Source organism: Eucalyptus grandis, chromosome 6 (assembly GCF_016545825.1).
Source record: "Eucalyptus grandis isolate ANBG69807.140 chromosome 6, ASM1654582v1, whole genome shotgun sequence".
Taxonomy (NCBI): Eukaryota; Viridiplantae; Streptophyta; class Magnoliopsida; order Myrtales; family Myrtaceae; genus Eucalyptus; species Eucalyptus grandis.
In genome coordinates, this window is record NC_052617.1 from 42838915 (window position 1) to 42857491 (window position 18577).

The 18577-nt window shown below is 42.2% G+C and overlaps 3 protein-coding genes across 3 annotated transcripts; all 3 read right to left on the bottom strand.

Annotated features, from left to right (window-relative positions):
- Positions 1-301: 301 nt before the first annotated feature.
- Positions 302-6596, bottom strand: LOC120294909 (helicase SEN1-like). The gene is made up of 8 exons (XM_039315906.1): positions 6273-6596; positions 4515-5087; positions 2947-4155; positions 2510-2837; positions 1849-2104; positions 1409-1754; positions 934-1310; positions 302-845 (listed from the first exon to the last, which is right to left on the bottom strand). Exons 1-8 carry the CDS (start codon positions 6396-6398, stop codon positions 575-577), a joined length of 3486 nt encoding a protein of 1161 aa, XP_039171840.1. The 5' UTR covers positions 6399-6596; the 3' UTR covers positions 302-574.
- Positions 6597-8901: 2305 nt separating this feature from the next.
- On the bottom strand, positions 8902-10217 carry LOC108960575. The gene is made up of 2 exons (XM_018876209.2): positions 9823-10217; positions 8902-9432 (listed from the first exon to the last, which is right to left on the bottom strand). The coding sequence occupies exons 1-2, from the start codon at positions 9991-9993 to the stop codon at positions 9175-9177; spliced, it is 429 nt and encodes a 142-aa protein (XP_018731754.2). The 5' UTR covers positions 9994-10217; the 3' UTR covers positions 8902-9174.
- A 1877-nt stretch (positions 10218-12094) lies between these two features.
- LOC120294908 lies at positions 12095-18266 on the bottom strand. The gene is given in 9 exon segments (XM_039315905.1): positions 12095-12721; positions 12864-13222; positions 13327-14074; positions 14170-14425; positions 14835-15162; positions 15319-15608; positions 15611-16526; positions 16813-17352; positions 17749-18266. Coding segments are annotated over 9 exon segments (3867 nt in total). The 5' UTR covers positions 17905-18266; the 3' UTR covers positions 12095-12447.
- Between the last annotated feature and the right edge of the window lie 311 nt (positions 18267-18577).

The following is an 18577-nucleotide window of genomic DNA, read 5'->3' on the forward strand; positions in this document are numbered from 1 at the left end:
AAAAAGCTAAATAAGATCATCGAAATATTGTTTTCCTCGTGGTAATTCCTCAACAAGAAAACTGCAAGAAATTGAAATCTAAATCATGAAAAATTGCAAGAATCATCTCGAAAGCCCCTATGAAAAAGAAAAATCGTGAAAAATTTTCAAGCCTACCATTCATTTTAGTAAGCGCAGAACTCAAATTTTAATAGTGAGGATCAAGGCTATATGTTGTGTAAAGTTGTCTTTGAATTTACAATCTCACATTGACCACTTCATCCCAACCTCCATATATATATATATATATATATATCACGCAAAAGCAAAATTCAACACCCAAATATCTGTAGGTGAATTTTCACTTCGTAGCTATGACACCTGAACCGAAAATTCTGTGCCATTAATTCAACCAAATATATCTAGACATAAAATTAGAAAGAAGATAAATAATTAAAAAGGTCCCCGCCTTCTCCAAAATACCCGGCACGGGCACAGAAATTTCGACCCGAATGAAAAATTCCTTGAAAAGAAGTAGGATTTTCCCCTGCTTCTGTCAAAAGATCTTTGTCAAGAAGGGAGCAATATGGATTACTCAAATACGAAGCCCAATGAAGCGGGAACTCATCTCTTGATCAGGCTCGGTTGCTTCAGATGCGAGATTCGCTTCGCTATCTTGGTCCTCCGGAAACATGTGCCTGACCACATGTGATGACGAGGAGTAGAATCTCATCGAAAGCAGGCTCTCGCTCGCTTCCAGATTCGAAATACCGGCGCCGGAACCACTCCCTGCTTGAACTTGATCCGAACTGCAGAAATGAGCAGTACCCCAAGAAGAATCCCATGTCTTTGGAACTACCTGATCCCTATATGACGGGAGATTTGTGCGCAAATGAATATAGACCATTGATAAGTCTTCAACCTCAAGTAAAGGAAAGACAAGATGAGACTTACCCCTCAAGACATTCCTCATTGCAGCAACTAATGAAATCGTCGGCATACACTTTGAACTCGATAATGAGACATTCAACCAGTTTCATCGCATCCCTTAAGGGCAATACATCCCAAATCTTCAAGATTTGGATGTATCTTGGTTCCCGAATCTCCAGGCTTTGGGGTTCTTTCAGTATATCGACGGTGCACAGCACGTAGAGACCTTCGACCTCGAACTGCTTCACCATGTGAGAACAGCTTTTCAGGCTTAAGACCCCATTGCTCTTCACTGGTCTCCAGCCACCTGCAAGTTTCGATATGAGGTTCATTATTGACATCTTGGTCCTAAGCAATGTCAGCTTTCTGAAAGACTCCACGAAGTTGTCACCGAAGAAAACCTACAGAGACAAATGATTGACTGTATTGTCATTGATTCTGCAAAATGAACATCTTCAAACAATGAATTAAAGAAAACCATTCAAGCGAAGTTGTTTACCCTCCACCGAGCGTTTTTAAATAGGACACTGTTGCCATCGAGTGGATCATCAAGCCGGATATCCTCTTTCTTCCCATCCAAAATGTCTTTAACTTCATCACTACTGGAGGAACATTCTCGGCTCTTGGCATCGTGAAAGCAATTTGCCCTCCACCTCTCATTTCTAATCAGTACACTACTTCCATCGACAGGATCATCAAGCTGATTACTATTCCCATCCAAAATGGCTTTAACATCATCAATGCTGAAGGAACACCCACGGGTCTTAGCATCATCAACCAAAGCTTTCCATACAGATTCACTTCTCGTCAGCGTCCTCCCATCTCCCAAAATCCAAAGAGAGTATCTACATAGAGGGCAGCAAAAAGCAGATATTGTAAGTAGTATAAAATATGGCTAAATTCAAATTGCCCGGATTCAGCAGGAAAAGCAGAGTCTACCTTGCCCTGGTGAGAATGACATTGGTTCTCTTAGCATCAGAAACGAACCCGATGGATCCGTGAGGGTTTGATCTCACAGTGGATACTATTATGACGTCCTCTTCGCCCCCTTGGAACCCATCCACTGACCTCACTTTCACTGCAAAGCCTTTGATGTTTTCATAAAAAATTTTAATTTTCTGTTGTATTGCAGCAACCTGAGCTCCATATGGGGATATCACACCAACACTTAGATTTTCGCCTGAAGATTTGCATGCTGCAGAAAAACCAAGACGACATAATTAGATGAGGGGAAGTTAATACCACACTAACTTTAAAGTGTTATGTAGGCCTCCAATTACTGTCTTATGTGTCCTGTAAGGCTAAGTTAATGACCTAAATGACAAGAAAGCACATCATCTCCAGTGTCAAAAAGCATTTAAAGCTATGCAAATCTCTCTAAACATCCCAAGAAACTAAATGGACTCCATGATAAGATGGAACAGAAATTCTTTTCTTGCAGCTTCTGCAGTCAACTGGTCGCCCATGCTATATGATAGTATGGCAAAAGGTGCATCCACATATATAACCAAACATGTGCAAATATATAGTCGTTATTTGAATTAATGTATACTGTTTGGCAGGAAACAATATAAACTGGCGAAAATCTCTCATGGCATACCTTCGAATAGATTCCTCAAAATCATCAACACGACTTCTACCTCAACATCATTTCTAGGGCTTTGTCCACCATCCCCAAATTTTTCTTTTCCATTAGGAATATCTATGAAGGAGTACGGGCCAAACACTGGCCCCTGCAAATGACATTTTCTGTAATTTTTGCCAGTAACATTCGGCCCATCCAGAATTTGGTTTTTGTAGAAGGTCTTTATGGGAAATCGACTTATCGCGGGATGCATTCTGTACTGGACATCCAGGAGGTGTCTAGGATGACCCAGAGAACTCAACCTTTCGAATAGACTCCTTCCAAAGCCAGCGTTGCTAGATAGCTATAGAAGTAAAAACATTCGAAAACTTAGAAGGTCAAATAAGTATAAGATGATTCTTGTTTACGGATGCATGTGCACGTCCCTAGACAAACATTCAGCATTGACATACCTTGCTAACAACCATAGCAGGCAACTGACATTCATCTCCAACTAAAATTGCGTGCCTGACACCTGGAAGTTGTAACGGAATCATTGACTCACATTCTTTCAGCTGCGCAGCCTCATCAATCACCAATAAACTGACAGGCTCCATTTCCAGGGAGTACAGCTTAGATGAGCCAGAGGCAGTGCAGAAAATCAAGGAAGCCGCTTGATAACAGAACTCCGCTATCATTTTCTTACTCGTAAATGTTGGAATGTTTAGCCTTCCAAGAGATGTGTTGAGAGTTCGCAAAACAGAGAGGCACTCACCTCTCTTCATCGATAACGCTGTGTATAGTGGATCTGAGCAACTTTTGAATGAAGATGGTGACGACGAAAATGCTTCCTCCAACTTTCTTGAATCCAACTTCTCTCTATATAGTGGAATTTCAAAAGAATCGAGTAAGATGAGAAGGGACTTAATCTCACGAAAATTATGTTCAAGAAGGTAACTTATGGATATATGGGTGCATAAGATAGAGAAACATCTTCGGAGAGCCTCTGCACTTGACTTGAATCTGTGCTTGAAAAAATCCACAAATGATTTAAATTCAGGTTTGGGTTCGATTTTGCTGCTTTCACATTTGCTCCCAACCTCGGTACCATTAAGCTCCTGTAAAATATTGTGTTCGTTCTCCAAAAGAATCTGGTATTCGTGGACACAGTCATTGAGAGTATCGATCATGGAAGTTACACAATGCTGCCAACCAGTGAGTACAGAAAAGCACTCCGCAACACAATCAACACGATGATTCAAGTATATTTCCTCAATACTCGAATCTACTTTCATCCGTTCCTTGTTCCCAAAACAAAGCATGTCTCCTGAGTAACAGAGCAAGTTTTCCCTACTAGAGTTTGTGCAAACCGATTCTTTCACCAGCTGCAAAACACGAGATGCCAATTCCTTGATGGCAACATTTGTTGGAGCACAAACAACGGTTCTGTGTTTCCTTTTCAAGAGAGTAAAGAGCAGCGCCGCAACAGTTTTGGTCTTCCCTGTCCCTGGAGGACCCTGTATCATTTCTACAGCCGACCTGTGTTGACACTCGATGGTATCAAGACAAGAGAGGACTGCTTTTTTCTGGCTTTCATTCAGACCACCGGACAAGTTGTTATCGAGACTCAAATGTCCAAAGCCATGAATTTGAGTAATACAGAGACTGCAATCTTTCTCAGCCTGCAAACAAACACATATCTTTTAAAGATCGACACACTAATAACCTAAGTAAAAAATTCAGAAACCCTGAAATTTATTGATTACGTTGCATCCCTGTACAACCTGCACAAACATTGAGCACAAAGGATGGCGTAATGTATAAACAGGGTCTATCACTGAATCTTGGTTATATTACTGCATTATTGAATTTTATTGTGATCATGTGATACGGAGCAAGCAGCTTTTGACTGTTTGGAGAAAAAACAGGCTAACTCAAAAGAGAATGAAGTTTCTTTTTATAATCGGGATGGAAGTATTATTGCGGCAATAATATGTTTACCGTTGACTGTACGGGGATAATAAGTGCCGAAAATCCTTACCACTGGATCCGTACATAGAACTTGCTTTACAATCTCTAAGTTTGAAAATCTGTGTAGCCCGTTCCATATCCTATCATTAGTGACTGCATTCATCAGGAAAACTGCATACATTGACTGGCAAGCACGAACATCATTCATTTTATTGGATGGAAAAGATAAAAAGGGGCGAAAGGAAGTTCCAAAAAATGCCATGACTTTGAACTTTGTTGATGCTTGAGCATCCCCGTCCTCCTCTGATATTATGTCAGCGACGGATGCAAATGTCCATCTTCCTGCAGAACTTTCTAAGCTGGGAATGGTATCCGGCTTAGCATTAGTTAACATCAAAACATCCCCAGGGGAAGTTTTGTAAGGTTCCTTGCCCCGATTAGTGGCCCTGTTTCTCCAATAGTCCACTTCCACATGGTAAACATTCTTCTCGCCTTCAACAAACCCAGTGACTCTCGCGAAAGGCCGCCTAGATACGTTCTGCATACTTGAACAGAGGCCGAATCGTGTTTCTTCCAGCAAAGGAAACTTAAATGAAGAAACGTATTGCTCGACTGATTGAAATGAATCCGGGATGGTCCCAATCTACAAAACGGGTGTGTTAAAAATCAAACATGAGCAACCAACTTCACTCCATAGATCAAGCATCTCTGCCGTCTTGTCATATCAATGTCACACAGATAGGACATCATATAGCATATTAATTCATTCGTTTCACAAAAAATAACTTTCAGAAAAAAGTTTTACGGATTCGTTTTATGGAAAATGAACTAGTGAACCAAAACGTTATCCGCTATTGAAAAAAATACCTTCAAAAGTGGAAAAAATATCTTTCATTTTTCAGAATTGGAAAATATTTTCCATATCTTCTTCCATCTCATTTTCTTTCACCACACATTTTCCTTTTATTTTTATATAAAAAATTTTAAATCGGGTTTTTCGTTTTCTTTTTCATCTTTCTTGACCGGTCATCGGCCACAAGCCGCTCAAGCCTCACCACAGGCTGACAAGGGTCCACCTCACCTGAGGCCAAATCCGATGAGGGTGAGGCTCAAGCTCACTTGGATGTGGTGAGCTACAAGCTCGGGTGCACTTGGTTTGGCGAAGCCACGAGCTCACCTGGATCTGGCAAGCCGTGAGCATGCCAACCTCGATGAAGTTTAGGCTCAGCTAGACTGGTCGAGCCTTGAGCTCACCAATCCGTGTCTTGGTCAGTTGCCGTGCAGCCAGCCATCGTCGAGGCACATGGCGGCAGAGGAAGGAGGAGGAAGGAGGAAGGAAAAGAAAATGGAAAATTTAAAAATAATAAAAATTCGATTTTTTTAAAATAAAAAATAATAATAATTTTATTTATTTGGTAATTTTTCGTAGAAAATCAAATTAGATACCAAACAATACAAAAATACTTTCTGCTTCATTTTCAGGTTTCAGTGGATCATCGAAAAATATTGTCACTTTCTTGAAAAATATTTTTTAAAAATGTGATATTTTTCATGAAATAAATGAAACCCAAAAGAGCAAATATTCTAACTCTGCCACACAGAGACAGAGAGCAAGGTCCTTCCCCACTATACAACAGTGCAACTTCACATAGCAAGGCTCACAAAAGAAACATTGCCAGAGAGCAAGGAACTAACATCATTTAGAACACTTTCGACTTAACTTGCATTAAACTTATACTGATGACGGTACCAAAACATGATCAGAACAGCAAGCATTAGCCCAAAAAAGGGGGGGAAAGAAAAGAAAGAGACTAAGAGAAGAGAGAACCTTGTCCCCGTAGAGATTGATATTGAAGATATCTTGAAGAGACCAAGAGGAGATAAAATCAACCAGGTCAGTGGGCTTGTCTTTCTTCCTGCCAGACCCAGACCCAGCACCTACTGTAGAATCCATGGCCAGTCCCACACCAATCTCTTAAGCCAAGAAAAAATCGTTACTTTCGCGTCGAAGACGATGAGAATTTCAAGCAAACGAGGGATCGAGAGAGCAAATATGAAGAAGCGCGCAGCTTCGACACTCGCCAATCATTCCCGTCCGGACGAGCATTTAAGAAAGGACGATCGGGGAGTGACCGCGGGCAGTGTGAAAAAGGGGCCGAGATAGGAACCCGAGGATGACTCGTGAAAAGTCTTGTCTCCTCGTACCTTGGCACAGTATGTGATCCCTTCTACATACTAAAGCGAGAAAATATTGGGTGGGTTTAACCCTCCACGTAGGCGGTGGGTTAAACCACTCAGCGATCGACACGTGGCGCCACGTAGGCGAGGGCATCAGGCGTTCAAAATTCGCGCGGGCCGCGTGTGGGGCCCACCACTCTGACGCTCCCTGCTCTGCTCTCCTCTGCGACGCCTGCGCCCCCTGTTGAATCATCCTCTCTCTCCTCTCTCTCTCTCTCCCCCTTCTCCGTTCCGTTCCGTTGCGGAGGAGAACAAAAGAGTCGCACAGCTGCTTCTCTTCCCCCTCCTCTGCTCTCTCTCTCCATTCTCGCGCACAGCTGCTTCTCTTCCCCTTCTCTGCTCTCTCTCTCCATTCTCGACTCCGACGCCCCTCAAGCCGGTTGCCTCCATCGCCCCCGACTCCGACGCCGCCTCCGCCCCCGACGCCCTCTCGCGACTCCGACGCCCCCGACGTTCAAAAAACAAAGGATGTTTTTGTGTACTATATTTCAACCTAATCAATTGTCTTGTCGACCATTTGTGAAGATTGATAGGATCTTGAATATTATGGGCGGACTAGATAAATCTGGTCAGCTCGGTCATGGCAGAAACGTCTGCAGAGAGAGTAGTGGAGGGGGCAACTGGCTTGAGGAGCGTCGGAGTCGGGGGCGTCGGAGTCACGAGAGGGCGTCGGGGGCGGAGGCGGTGTCGTCGGCGTCGGAGTCGGGGGCGATGGAGGCAACCGACTTGAGGGGCGTCGGAGTCTAGAATGGAGAGAGAGAGCAGAGAAGGGGAAGAGAAGCAGCTGTGCGCGAGAATGGAGAGAGAGAGCAGAGGAGGGGGAAGAGAAGCAGCTGTGCGACTCTTTTGTTCTCCTCCGCAACGGAACGGAACGGAGAAGGGGGGAGAGAGAGAGAGGAGAGAGAGGACGATTCGACAGGGGGCGCAGGCGTCGCAGAGGAGAACAGAGCAGGGAGCGTCAGAGTGGTGGGCCCCACACGCGGCCCGCGCGAATTTTGAACGCCGGATGCCCTCGCCTACGTGGCGCCACGTGTCGATCGCTGAGTGGTTTAACCCACCACCTACGTGGAGGGTTAAACCCACCCATACTAAAGCTTGATGCTCAATGCACGTGGCTTTGCCACACAGGCTCTTTCCATCGTCCTCCGTTTAATGGGTATCAAACTAAGATGTATACCTTTCCGACTGAAACCCACGAACAATGGAAGACCCGCGTTCTTGCATGCTAAGTTTACGTCACTGTTACAGTACGCACGGTCTTTCCTCGTCTGAAATATCTGGCGTCCGACATGTACGGAGCTTGGATTGAGATTGGCAAGACCTGCGCTCCTTCTTTCCTAATTCGAATGACCACGGAAGCGTACACGTCGCTTGATCTTGAGAATGGTTGTGCTCGACGTACATGAGTACTAAAATCACTCGGGGAGGACCTAAAAACCATGAGAAAATTTGGGTACAATAATTGGACGGAATAGCAAAATATTAGTCCATTTATCAAGCAATACGTGTTGTGTCTGACCCAGTTTGTATTAATTCTCCTCTCTCCGATACTTTTTCCTCACCTTCTCCGTCCCTCATCTTTTCTCTGTTTAGCACTTACTTTTAATTCTTTCCTTTTGCGTCCGCCAGCCATGGCTAGAGCCCAAGCCCGAAGCTCATGGCTGCCTTGGCCATGGAGCTCGACATTGACCTCAGAGCTTGGGGTAGGGTAGCCTTGAACACGTGAGTTTTGAGCCCGACATCAAGCTCGTAGCAACAACCATTTAAAATGAAAACTTTAGGAAAATTCAATGCGATTTAAGAGAAATCAATGAAAGGATGTCAATTCAAATCCTGGAAGTTGAGCTTCGAGCCCGTGGCCATGGTGGCCCAAGCTTTGAACTCCTGTCCGTGGCTCACTATGTTGAGACACTCGAGGACACAGATGCTCAATATGGATTCTTGAGCTTCCATGGTCATAGAGTTGCATCCCTGTACAACCTGCACAAACATTGAGCACAAAGGATGGCATAATATATAAACAGGGTCTATCACTGAATCTTGGTTATATTACTGCATTATTGAATTTTATTGTGATCATGTGATACGGAGCAAGCAGCTTTTGACTGTTTGGAGAAAAAACAGGCTAACTCAAAAGAGAATGAAGTTTCTTTTTATAATCGGGATGGAAGTATTATTGCGGCAATAATATGTTTACCGTTGACTTCCTTACCCCTGAATCCGTACATAGAACTGCCTTTGCAATCTCCAAGTTCGAAAATCTGTGTAGCCCGTTCCATATCCTCTCGTTAGTGACTGCATTCATCAGGAAAACTGCATACATTGACTTGTAAGCACGAACATCATTCATTTCATCGTAAAAAAATGCCTTGACTATGAACTTCGTTGATGCTTGAGCATTCCCGTCCTCCTCTTCTATTATGTCAGCGACTGATGCAAATGCCCATCTTCCTGCAAACCTTTCTAAGCTGGGAATGGTATCCGTCTTAGCATTAGTTAACATCAAAACATCCCCAGGGGAAGTTTTGTAAGGTTCCTGCCTCGATTAGTGGCCCTGTTTCTCCAGTAGTCCACTTCCACATGGTAAACATTCTTCTCACCTTCAACAAACCCAGTGACTCGCGCAAAAGGCCGCCTAGATACGTTCTGCATACTTGAACAGAGGCCAACTCGTGTTTCCTCCAAAAAGGAAACTTAAATGAAGAAACGTATTGCTCAACTGATCGAAATGAATCCGGGATGCTCCCAATCTACAAAACGGGTGTATTAAAAATCAAACATGAGCAACAAACTTCACTCCATTAGATCTTGCATCTCTGTCGTCTGTCGTATCAATGTCACACAGAAAGGACACCATATAGCATATTAAAAGAGCAAATATTCCCCCTAAACACCTAATAACTTCGCTGCACAGAGACAGAGGGCAAGGTCCTTCCCCACTATTCTACCCTCCAACTTCACATGGCAAGACTCACAAAAGAAGCATGCAAAAGAGCGAGGAAGTAACATCATATAGAACATTTTGGAGCTAACATGCAATAAACATATACTGATGATAGTACGAAAGTATGATCAGAACAACACGGCAGCCCAACAAAAATGGAAAAAACAAGAAAGGAAAGAGATTAAGAAGAGAGAACCTTGTCCCTATAGAGATTGATATTGAAGATTTCTTGAAGAGACCAAGAGAAGATAATATCAATAAGTTCAGTGGGCTTGTCTTCCCTCCTGCTAGAACCAGCCTCTGCACCTTCTGTAGAATCCATGATCAACAATCCTCTGCTCATTCTCAGAGCCGCCACTGAAGCCATGAAAATCCTTACTTTCCCGTCGAAGATGATCAATATGACTGAGAGTTTCAAGCAACGAGAGACTGATAGAGCGTGATATGAAGAAGCGAGCAGCTTTTATACTTGTGAACGACTCCCGTTTGAAGACGAGCATTTGGAACGACGATCGAATGGGCGACTTCGGGTAAAGTGAAAGGGGCGAAAAACGAAGCGGACGGCTCTTGAAAAGTCTCGGGTCTCATCGTATTCCCCGCACTATCTGATCCAATTTCACCAAAACCGTACGTGCTAAAGCTTTTTGCAGGTGCATGTGGCTTTCCAACACAGAGGCTACTTCATCGTCCCACATGTTTTTTCAAAGCGAAGGAGTCGTAACATACATGCACGCCGTACTTCCAGGTCTGAAGTAATTGGTGTCCTGAATGGAGTTTCGATTCAGATTAACAAGAGCAAGTTCATTTTTCTATGTCAAATGACCACGCGCGGTGCATGCACCTCAATTTTATGACTGGTTATGGAAATTAGAAATGAGATTTGGTCGCAATTAATACACAAGTGCTCAAATTGTTCGACGAATTGAGGACCTAAAACCATAGTCCTCCTTGAGTGTTTCACACCTACACATGACGAGGGATGAATTGTTTCGGTACATGTTCATAGGGACGGTAGTTCATGCTTGTGTCGATTGATTTGCCCACTTGCTTTGCGCTTATAGGATTCCAACCCTTGGTGGAATTAGTTCCCCTTAGTTTTAGCCTTTAGCCGATCAAGTGGGTATTTGTGCACTGAAGACTACTATTGTATAGTCGTTGGGGCTTTTTGGCCCCTTTACATACTCCAGAATAAATGCTCGGTATTGTCTGTAAAATTAAACTTACAAATATTAGGATTGAAAGGAAACTTCTTGAGAGAACTTTAATGATTTAGGCAATTGGGTTTAAAGGTTTTTACATAGAGAGATTTTACTTTAAGATATGACGAGAGATTTATGAGATTATTGTCTGTTACTCTGCAATTTTGCTTATACTCATAGAGCCATAATTCATTTCCCACCATTTACACTTATATTCATGGAATTTTTGAAATAAAAAATAGTTTGATAAAAGAATAGCTCTAGTTTAATTTACGTATGGTAGAGATCTAACCTGATAAAAAATTCACACAAGCGTCTATCATTCTTCTTCCACTTCACCTCCTATGTATTTGACATTTTCTTCAACATTCGCCATTTTTTATTAACCAAAAGCCGGGAGCCCAATAGAGGAACCAAATAAGTTCCCATTTCCTCGTGTTTTAAAAAATAATCAGTGATTGTATTAATAATAATTGGTTTTCATACACACGCGAAGAATGCACGGTTAGTATCAACATCAAAAACTATTGATAAAACTGATAACTTTTTTTTTGTTGAAATATAAAATTCATAACTTTAATTGCATGAAGAAAAAAAATCATAGTTGTTTCTCCTTTGATTATTATACAAAACCTTGTCGAAAATTTATAATAGATGAATACTTTGTGCTTTTTTAATAATTGGATCTAAACATATACAATTCAAAAAACAAAATAAAATAAGAGAAGCGTTTTAAGTTTCTCATATATTTACTATTTACAAACAAGCAATTTGATCGAGTTCACTTTCTGAAGAGAACATGATAATTATTTTTTCTTAATTTTACGATTTTATAAATTTTCTTTGGTCAATTTTAGCTCTTCTCTTTACATTTAAAAATGACTTTATAAGGGCTATAACGATAGTGAGGGAATTCGATAATAATGAGAAAGAAATAAAAAATAAAAAAATGGTAAACGTCAATGCAATACTGCGAATTCCATCGACGTCGCGTTTGGCTCGAAAACCTTAAAATCTACAGCCATTCCCACGTCCTCATCGCTTGATAATCTCTGGATTTGTGAGCGATTCGAGTTCCTCCGCTCGGCTTCACGTTACTGTCGGACAGAGGTACGTACGTAGTTTTATATTTGAATTCACGAACTAGAGACCAAAGAAGAAAGAAACAGGAAAAAATAAAGTGCAAGGAATTGAAATTAAAATCGAGAAGAATTGCAAAAATAATCTCGAAATCCCCTACCAAGTCTCAAGCAGGCAGACAAAAAGGAGAAAAGAAAAATCTTTTTCATGCTTACCATTCATCTTAATTAATGCGGAACTAGAACTTAAATGGGGAGGATCAAGGCTTATAAGCTATGTAATCTCGCCTTTGAATTCACAATCTCACATTGGCCACGTCACCTCATTTTGTATACATAATCATGCAGAGGCAGGAATACTTCATAGCTATGCCACTTGAATCGAAAATTCTATGCTGTTAAATCAACCACATAAATCCAGGCATAAAACTAGGAGAGCACAAACAATTAAAAAGGTTTACACCTTCTCGATAATAACCGGCACGTATTTTTCCCTGCTTGTCATAACCTCCCTGTGAAGGAGGGAACAACATGGGTTATTACTCAGATACGAAGCTCACCAAATTGAGAACTCATCTCTTGATTTAGCTTGGTTACTTCAGATGCGAGATCTGCTTCGCTATCGTCGTCCTCCGAAAACAAGTGCCTGACAACATCTGTTGATGAGGGGTGGAATCTCATTGAAAGCAGGCTCTCACTCGATCCAGGATTCAAAAGATCGGCCCCAAAACCGCTCCCCGCTTGAACTTGATCCAGACTGCAGAAACGAGCAATACCATGAGAAGGAGAATCCCATGTCTTTGGAACCATCTGATCCCTATACGACGGAAGAAGATACGTGATAATTCGGAAAAGATCAATTCAGGTCAGTTCTTGATGTTAGTTATCCAGGAACCCGAATCATATAGACTATGGATAAGTCTTCAATCTGAAGTCAGGAATAAAAAGATGAGACGTACCCCTCAAGACATTTCTCGTCACAGCGACTAATGCAATTGTCTGCGTATGCTTTGAACTCACTGTCGAGACGTTCGACCATTGTCGTCGCATCCCTTAAGGGCAATACATCCCAAATCTTCAGGATTTGGATGTATCTCGGTTCCTTAAGTGTATTTATCTCGACAGTGCACAGCACGTAGAGACCTTCGACCTCGAATTGCTTCACCATATGAGAACAGCTTTTAGGGTTTAAACCCGCATCACTCTTCTCAGGTCTCCAGCCACCAGCAAGTTTTGATAAGAGGTTCATGATCGACACCTGGGTCCTAAGTGACGTCAGCTTTCTGAAAGACTTCACAAAGTTGTCAGCGAAGAAAACCTACAGTTGACAAGAAAAAGTATCGTCATTGATTCTGCAAAAGTTGAATGTTCATTTTCAACCGGCAAATTTAGCAAAGAAAAACATTGCGCAAAGTTCTTTACCCTCCACCGAGCGTTTCTAAATAGAAAACTATTGCCATTGAGTGGATTATCGAGCCGAACGTCCTCTTTCTTCCCATCCAAAATGCATTTAACTTCATCAGTACTGGAGGAACATTCTCGGCTCTTAGCATCCTGAGAGCACTTTACCCTCCATCGAGCATTTCTAAATAGGAAACTATTGCCATTGAGTGGATTATCGAGCCGAACGTCCTCTTTCTTCCCATCCAAAATGCATTTAACTTCATCAGTACTGGAGGAACATTCTCGGCTCTTAACATCCTGAGAGCACTTTGCCCCCCACCGCACCTTTCTAAATAGGAAACTATTGCCACCAAGCGGATCATCCAGCTGAATATTCTCTTTCTTCCCATTCAAAATGGATTTAACTTCATCGGTACTGGAGGAACATTCTTGGCTCTTAGCATCCTGAGAGCACTTTGCCCTCCACTGAGCATTTCTAAATAGGAAACTATTGCCACCGAGCGGATCATCCAGCTGAATATTCTCTTTCTTCCCATCCAAAATGGATTTAACTTCATCAGTACTGGTGGAACATTCTCGGCACTTGGCATCCTCAGAGCAGTTTGAGCTCCGATCATCAAGCTGATTATTCTTCCCTTTTAAAGCGGCTATGACATCATCAATGCTGAAGAAACATCCACGGGCCTTAGCATCATGAACCAAAGCTTCCCATATAGATTTACTTCTAGTCAGCGTTCTCTTGTTCCCCAAAATCCAAAGAGAATATCTACATAGAGGCAGCAAAAAGCAGGGATTGTTTGTAAATAACATCTTATGGCAGAATTTAAATCACCCCGATTAAGCGGGAATAGAAGAGACTACCTTGCCCTGGTGATAGTCACATTGGTTCTCCTAGTGTCAGAAACAAAACCGATAAAACCACGAGGGTTTGATCTCACGGTGGATACTATTATGATGTCTTCTTCACCCCCTTGGAACCCATCCACTGACCTCACTTTCACTGTAAAGCCTCTGATATTCTCATATCTTTTTCCAATTTTGTTTTGTATTGCAGCAACCTGAGCTCTATATGGAGATATCACGCCAACACTTAGATCTTCGCCTGAAGATTTGCATGCTGCAGAAAAACCAAGACCATATAATTAGATCAGGGAGAAGTTACGACCACACAAACGTGAAAGTGTCATGTACGCGTCCAATTACTGTCCCATGCGTCCCGTGAGGCTAAGTTAATGACCTAAATGACAGGAAAGCACATCATCTCTAGTGTCAAAGAGCATTTAAAGCTATGCAAATCTCTTTAAGCATCCCAAGAAACTAAATGGACTTTTATGGTAAGATTGAACAGAAAGATTCTTCTCTTGCAGCTTCACCAGTCAACAACTGCCCCCCTGTGATCTACAACAGTATAGCAAAAGGGGCATCCACACATAACCAAACAAGTGCAAAGACAAATTCGTTGTTTGCATCAATTCATACATTTGGCAGGAAATGATATAATCTGGGAAAATTCTCTCACAGCGTACCTCTGTATAGATTACTCAAAATCATTGAGACAACTCCAACCTCAGCATAGTTTCTAAAGCCACGTCCACCATCCCCGGCTTCTTCTCTTCCATCAGCAATATTTATGAAGGAGTACGGGCCAAACATTGGCCATGGCAAATGACATTTTCTGTAACTTTTGTTAGTAACATTCGACCCATTCCAAATTTGGTTATTGTAAAAAGTTGATGTTGGAAAGTGACTTATCGCAGGATGCATCCTGTACTGGATATTTAGAAGGTGCCTTGGATGACCCAGAGTACTCAACCTTTCAAAGAGACTCCTTCCAAAGCCAGCCTTGCTAGAAAGCTATATAAACAAAAATATACACAAACTTAAAGGTCAATTAAGCATAAAATCATTCATTTTTATGTATGCTTGTGTTAAAGGTCAATTAAACATAAAATTATTCCAGTTTTTGTATGCTTGTGCACATTCCTAGTGAAGCATTCACTGATGACATACCTTGCTCTCAACCATAGCAGGCAACTGACATTCATCCCCAACTAAAATTGCATGCCTGACACCGTGAAGTTGTAGCGGAATTATTGACTCGCATTCTTTCAACTGCGCAGCCTCATCAATCACCAATAAACTGACAGGCTTCATTTCCACGTTGTAGAGCTTATATGAGCTACAGGCAGTGCAGAAAATCAAGGAAGCCGCTTGATAACAGAACTCAGCTATCTTATGCTTACTCATAAATGGTGCAAGGTTTAGCCTTCTAAGAGACTTATTAAGAGTTTGCAAAAAGAGAGACATTCACGTCTCTTTATCGACAATGATGTATATAGTGGATCTGTGCGTGCTTTCAATGAAGATGGGTCTGATGAAAATGCTTCCTTCAACTTTCTGGAATCCAACTTCTCTCTATATATAGAAACTTCAAAAGAATCAAGTAAGATGAGAAGGGACTTAATATCCTGGAAATTATGTTCCAAAAGGTAACTTTTGGATATATGGGTGCATAAGATAGAGAAGCATCTTTGGAGAGACTCCGCACTTGACCTGAATCTGTGCTTAAAAAATTCCAGAAATGATTGAAATTTAGGTTTGGATTCCTTTTTGCTGCTTCTACATTTGCTTGCAACATCATTACCATTAGGCTTTGATGTAATCCAGCGTTCATTCTCCAGATAAATGTGGTATTGGCGGACACAGTCATTGAGAGTATCAATCATGGAAGGTAGACAATGCTGCCAACCCGTGAGTACGGAAAAGCACTGCGCGACACAATCAACGCGATGATCCAAGAATATTTCGTCCATAGCTGAATCTACTTTCATCCGCTCCTTGTTCCCGAAACAGAGCATGTCTCCTAAGTTATAGAGCAAGCGTTCCCCATGAGAGTTTGTGCAAACCGACTGTTTCACCAGCTGCAAAACACGAGACGCCAATTCCTTGATGGCAACATTTGTTGGAGCACAAACAAGGGTTCTGTGTTTCCTGTTCAAGAGAGTAAAGAGCAGTGCCGCGACAGTTTTGGTCTTCCCTGTCCCTGGAGGACCCTGTATAATTTCCACGGCCGACCCGTGTTCACTCTTGATTGTATCAAGACAAGCCAGAACAACTTTTGTCTGGGATTCATTCAGACTACCAAACAAGTTCTTATTGAGACTCCCATGCCCAGAGCCATGACTTTGAGTAATACAGAGATTGCAATCTTTTTCAGCCTGCAAACAAACACATACTCCTTTGAAAATTTGCTCCCGAATAACCTAAGTAAAACTTAGAAACTGTGAAAACATTGTTGATTATGGTCTATCCTTGTACAGCCTGCACTGATATTGAGTACAAAGGATCTTGCGATGTATAAACAATGTCTCTCTAAAATAACAAGCTAACTCAAAAGAGAGTGGATTTTTATTATTTGTTTATAATCAATGAAATTTTGTTGCTGCAGTAATATGTTCACCATATCCCATAGCAGATAATAAGTGCGAAAAACAGTGTCATTACCGCTGAATCCGTACAGAGAATTTCCCTTACAACGTTCAAGTTCCCAAATCGGTGTAGCATGTTCCATATCCTAATGTTAGTGACCGCATTTATCAAAAAAACTGCATAAATTGACTCCCATGCAGGATCATCAAATACTTCATTGTCCAAAAATGCCTTGACTATGAACCTTGTTGATGTTTGAGGATCCCCATCCTCGTCTTCTACAATTCCAGCGACCGATGCAAATGCCCATCTTCCTTTAAACCTATCAAAGCTGGGAACAGCATCCGGCTCAGCATTAGTTAACAACAAAACATCCCCCGGCAAAGTTTTGTAAGGTTCCTTGCCATTGTCAGTGGCCCTGTTTCTCCAGTAGTCCACTTCCACATGGTAAACATTCTTCTCGCCTTCAACAAACCCAGTGACTTTCGCGAAAGGCAGTCTAGATACATTCTGCATACTCGAACAGAGACTGGCTCGTGTTTCCTCTAGCAAAGGAAAGATATAAGAAGCAAAGTATTGCTCAACTGATTGAAATGACTCCAGGATGCTCTTCACCTACAAAACGGGTGTATCGAAAATCAAACATGACCAACCAACTTCACTCGATAGATCAAACGACTCTGCCGTCATGCATATTAACATCACACAGATAGGACACCGTATAGCATATTAAAAGGGGAAGTATATCCCTGAACACCCAAAAACTTCATCATGCAGAGACAGATGCCAAGGTCCTTCCCCACAATTCAGCAGTCCAACTTTACATACAAGGCTCACAAGAGAAACATTGCTAAAGAGCAAGGAATTCACATCCTTTATAACATTATCGAGCTAACACCCATTGCACTTAATACTGTTGATAGTAATAACGCGTGATCAAAAGAACAAACATAGCCCCATAAAAATGTGAAAAAAAAAAAAAAGGAAGGAAAGAGACTAGGAAATGAGAACCTCGTTCCTGTAGAGATTGGTATTGAAGATTTCTCGAAGAGACCAAGAGAAGATAATTTTAGTCAGGTCAGCGGGCTTGTCTTTCTTCCTGCCAGAACCAGCCTCCGGACCTTCTGTAGAATCCATGGCCAGCCCCACACCCATCTCTGAAGCCATAGAAATCCTTACTTCCCCGTCGACGACGACGAATATGTCTGAGAATTCCCGAGCAAACGAGAGATTGAGAGAGCAAATATGAAGAAGCGAGCAGCTTTAACACCTGAGAATCAATCCCGTCCTAGGGACGAGCATTTTAGAAAAGACGATCGGCGAGTGACGGCGGGCACAGTGTGAAAGGGGGGGCGAGGGGAATCTGATGATGGCGATGACTAGGGGGAAAGTCTCGGTCTCCTCGAACTCCCTTTCGCTAAAACTTTACATGCTAAAGCTGGTTGCACAATGCATGTCGCTTTGCCATGCGGGCTTTTCCCCATCGTTCCCCAGTAGTGCGAATCAAAGCAAGATGTCTGCCTTTCCGACCAAGAATATGAAAAAAGCTAAGATGTGAACGCATCAAAACCCACGAACAACGGTTTGCTTGGGGCGAAGCTTTCCGGCATTGCTAAGCTTTCGTCGCTGTTTACCGTACACCCGGTCTTTCCTCGTATGAACAATCTGGCGTCCTACGTGTGTTTGGAGAGCTTGGACTAAGATTTAGCAAGACACGTGCGGCCCTTTCTGCTGATTTGAATGGCCACAGGTGCGTGCGTACGTGTAACTTGATCTACAGAATGGGTGTCTTGTGTTTCCCGTACATAAGTACTGAAAACACTCAAGGAGGACCTAAGAC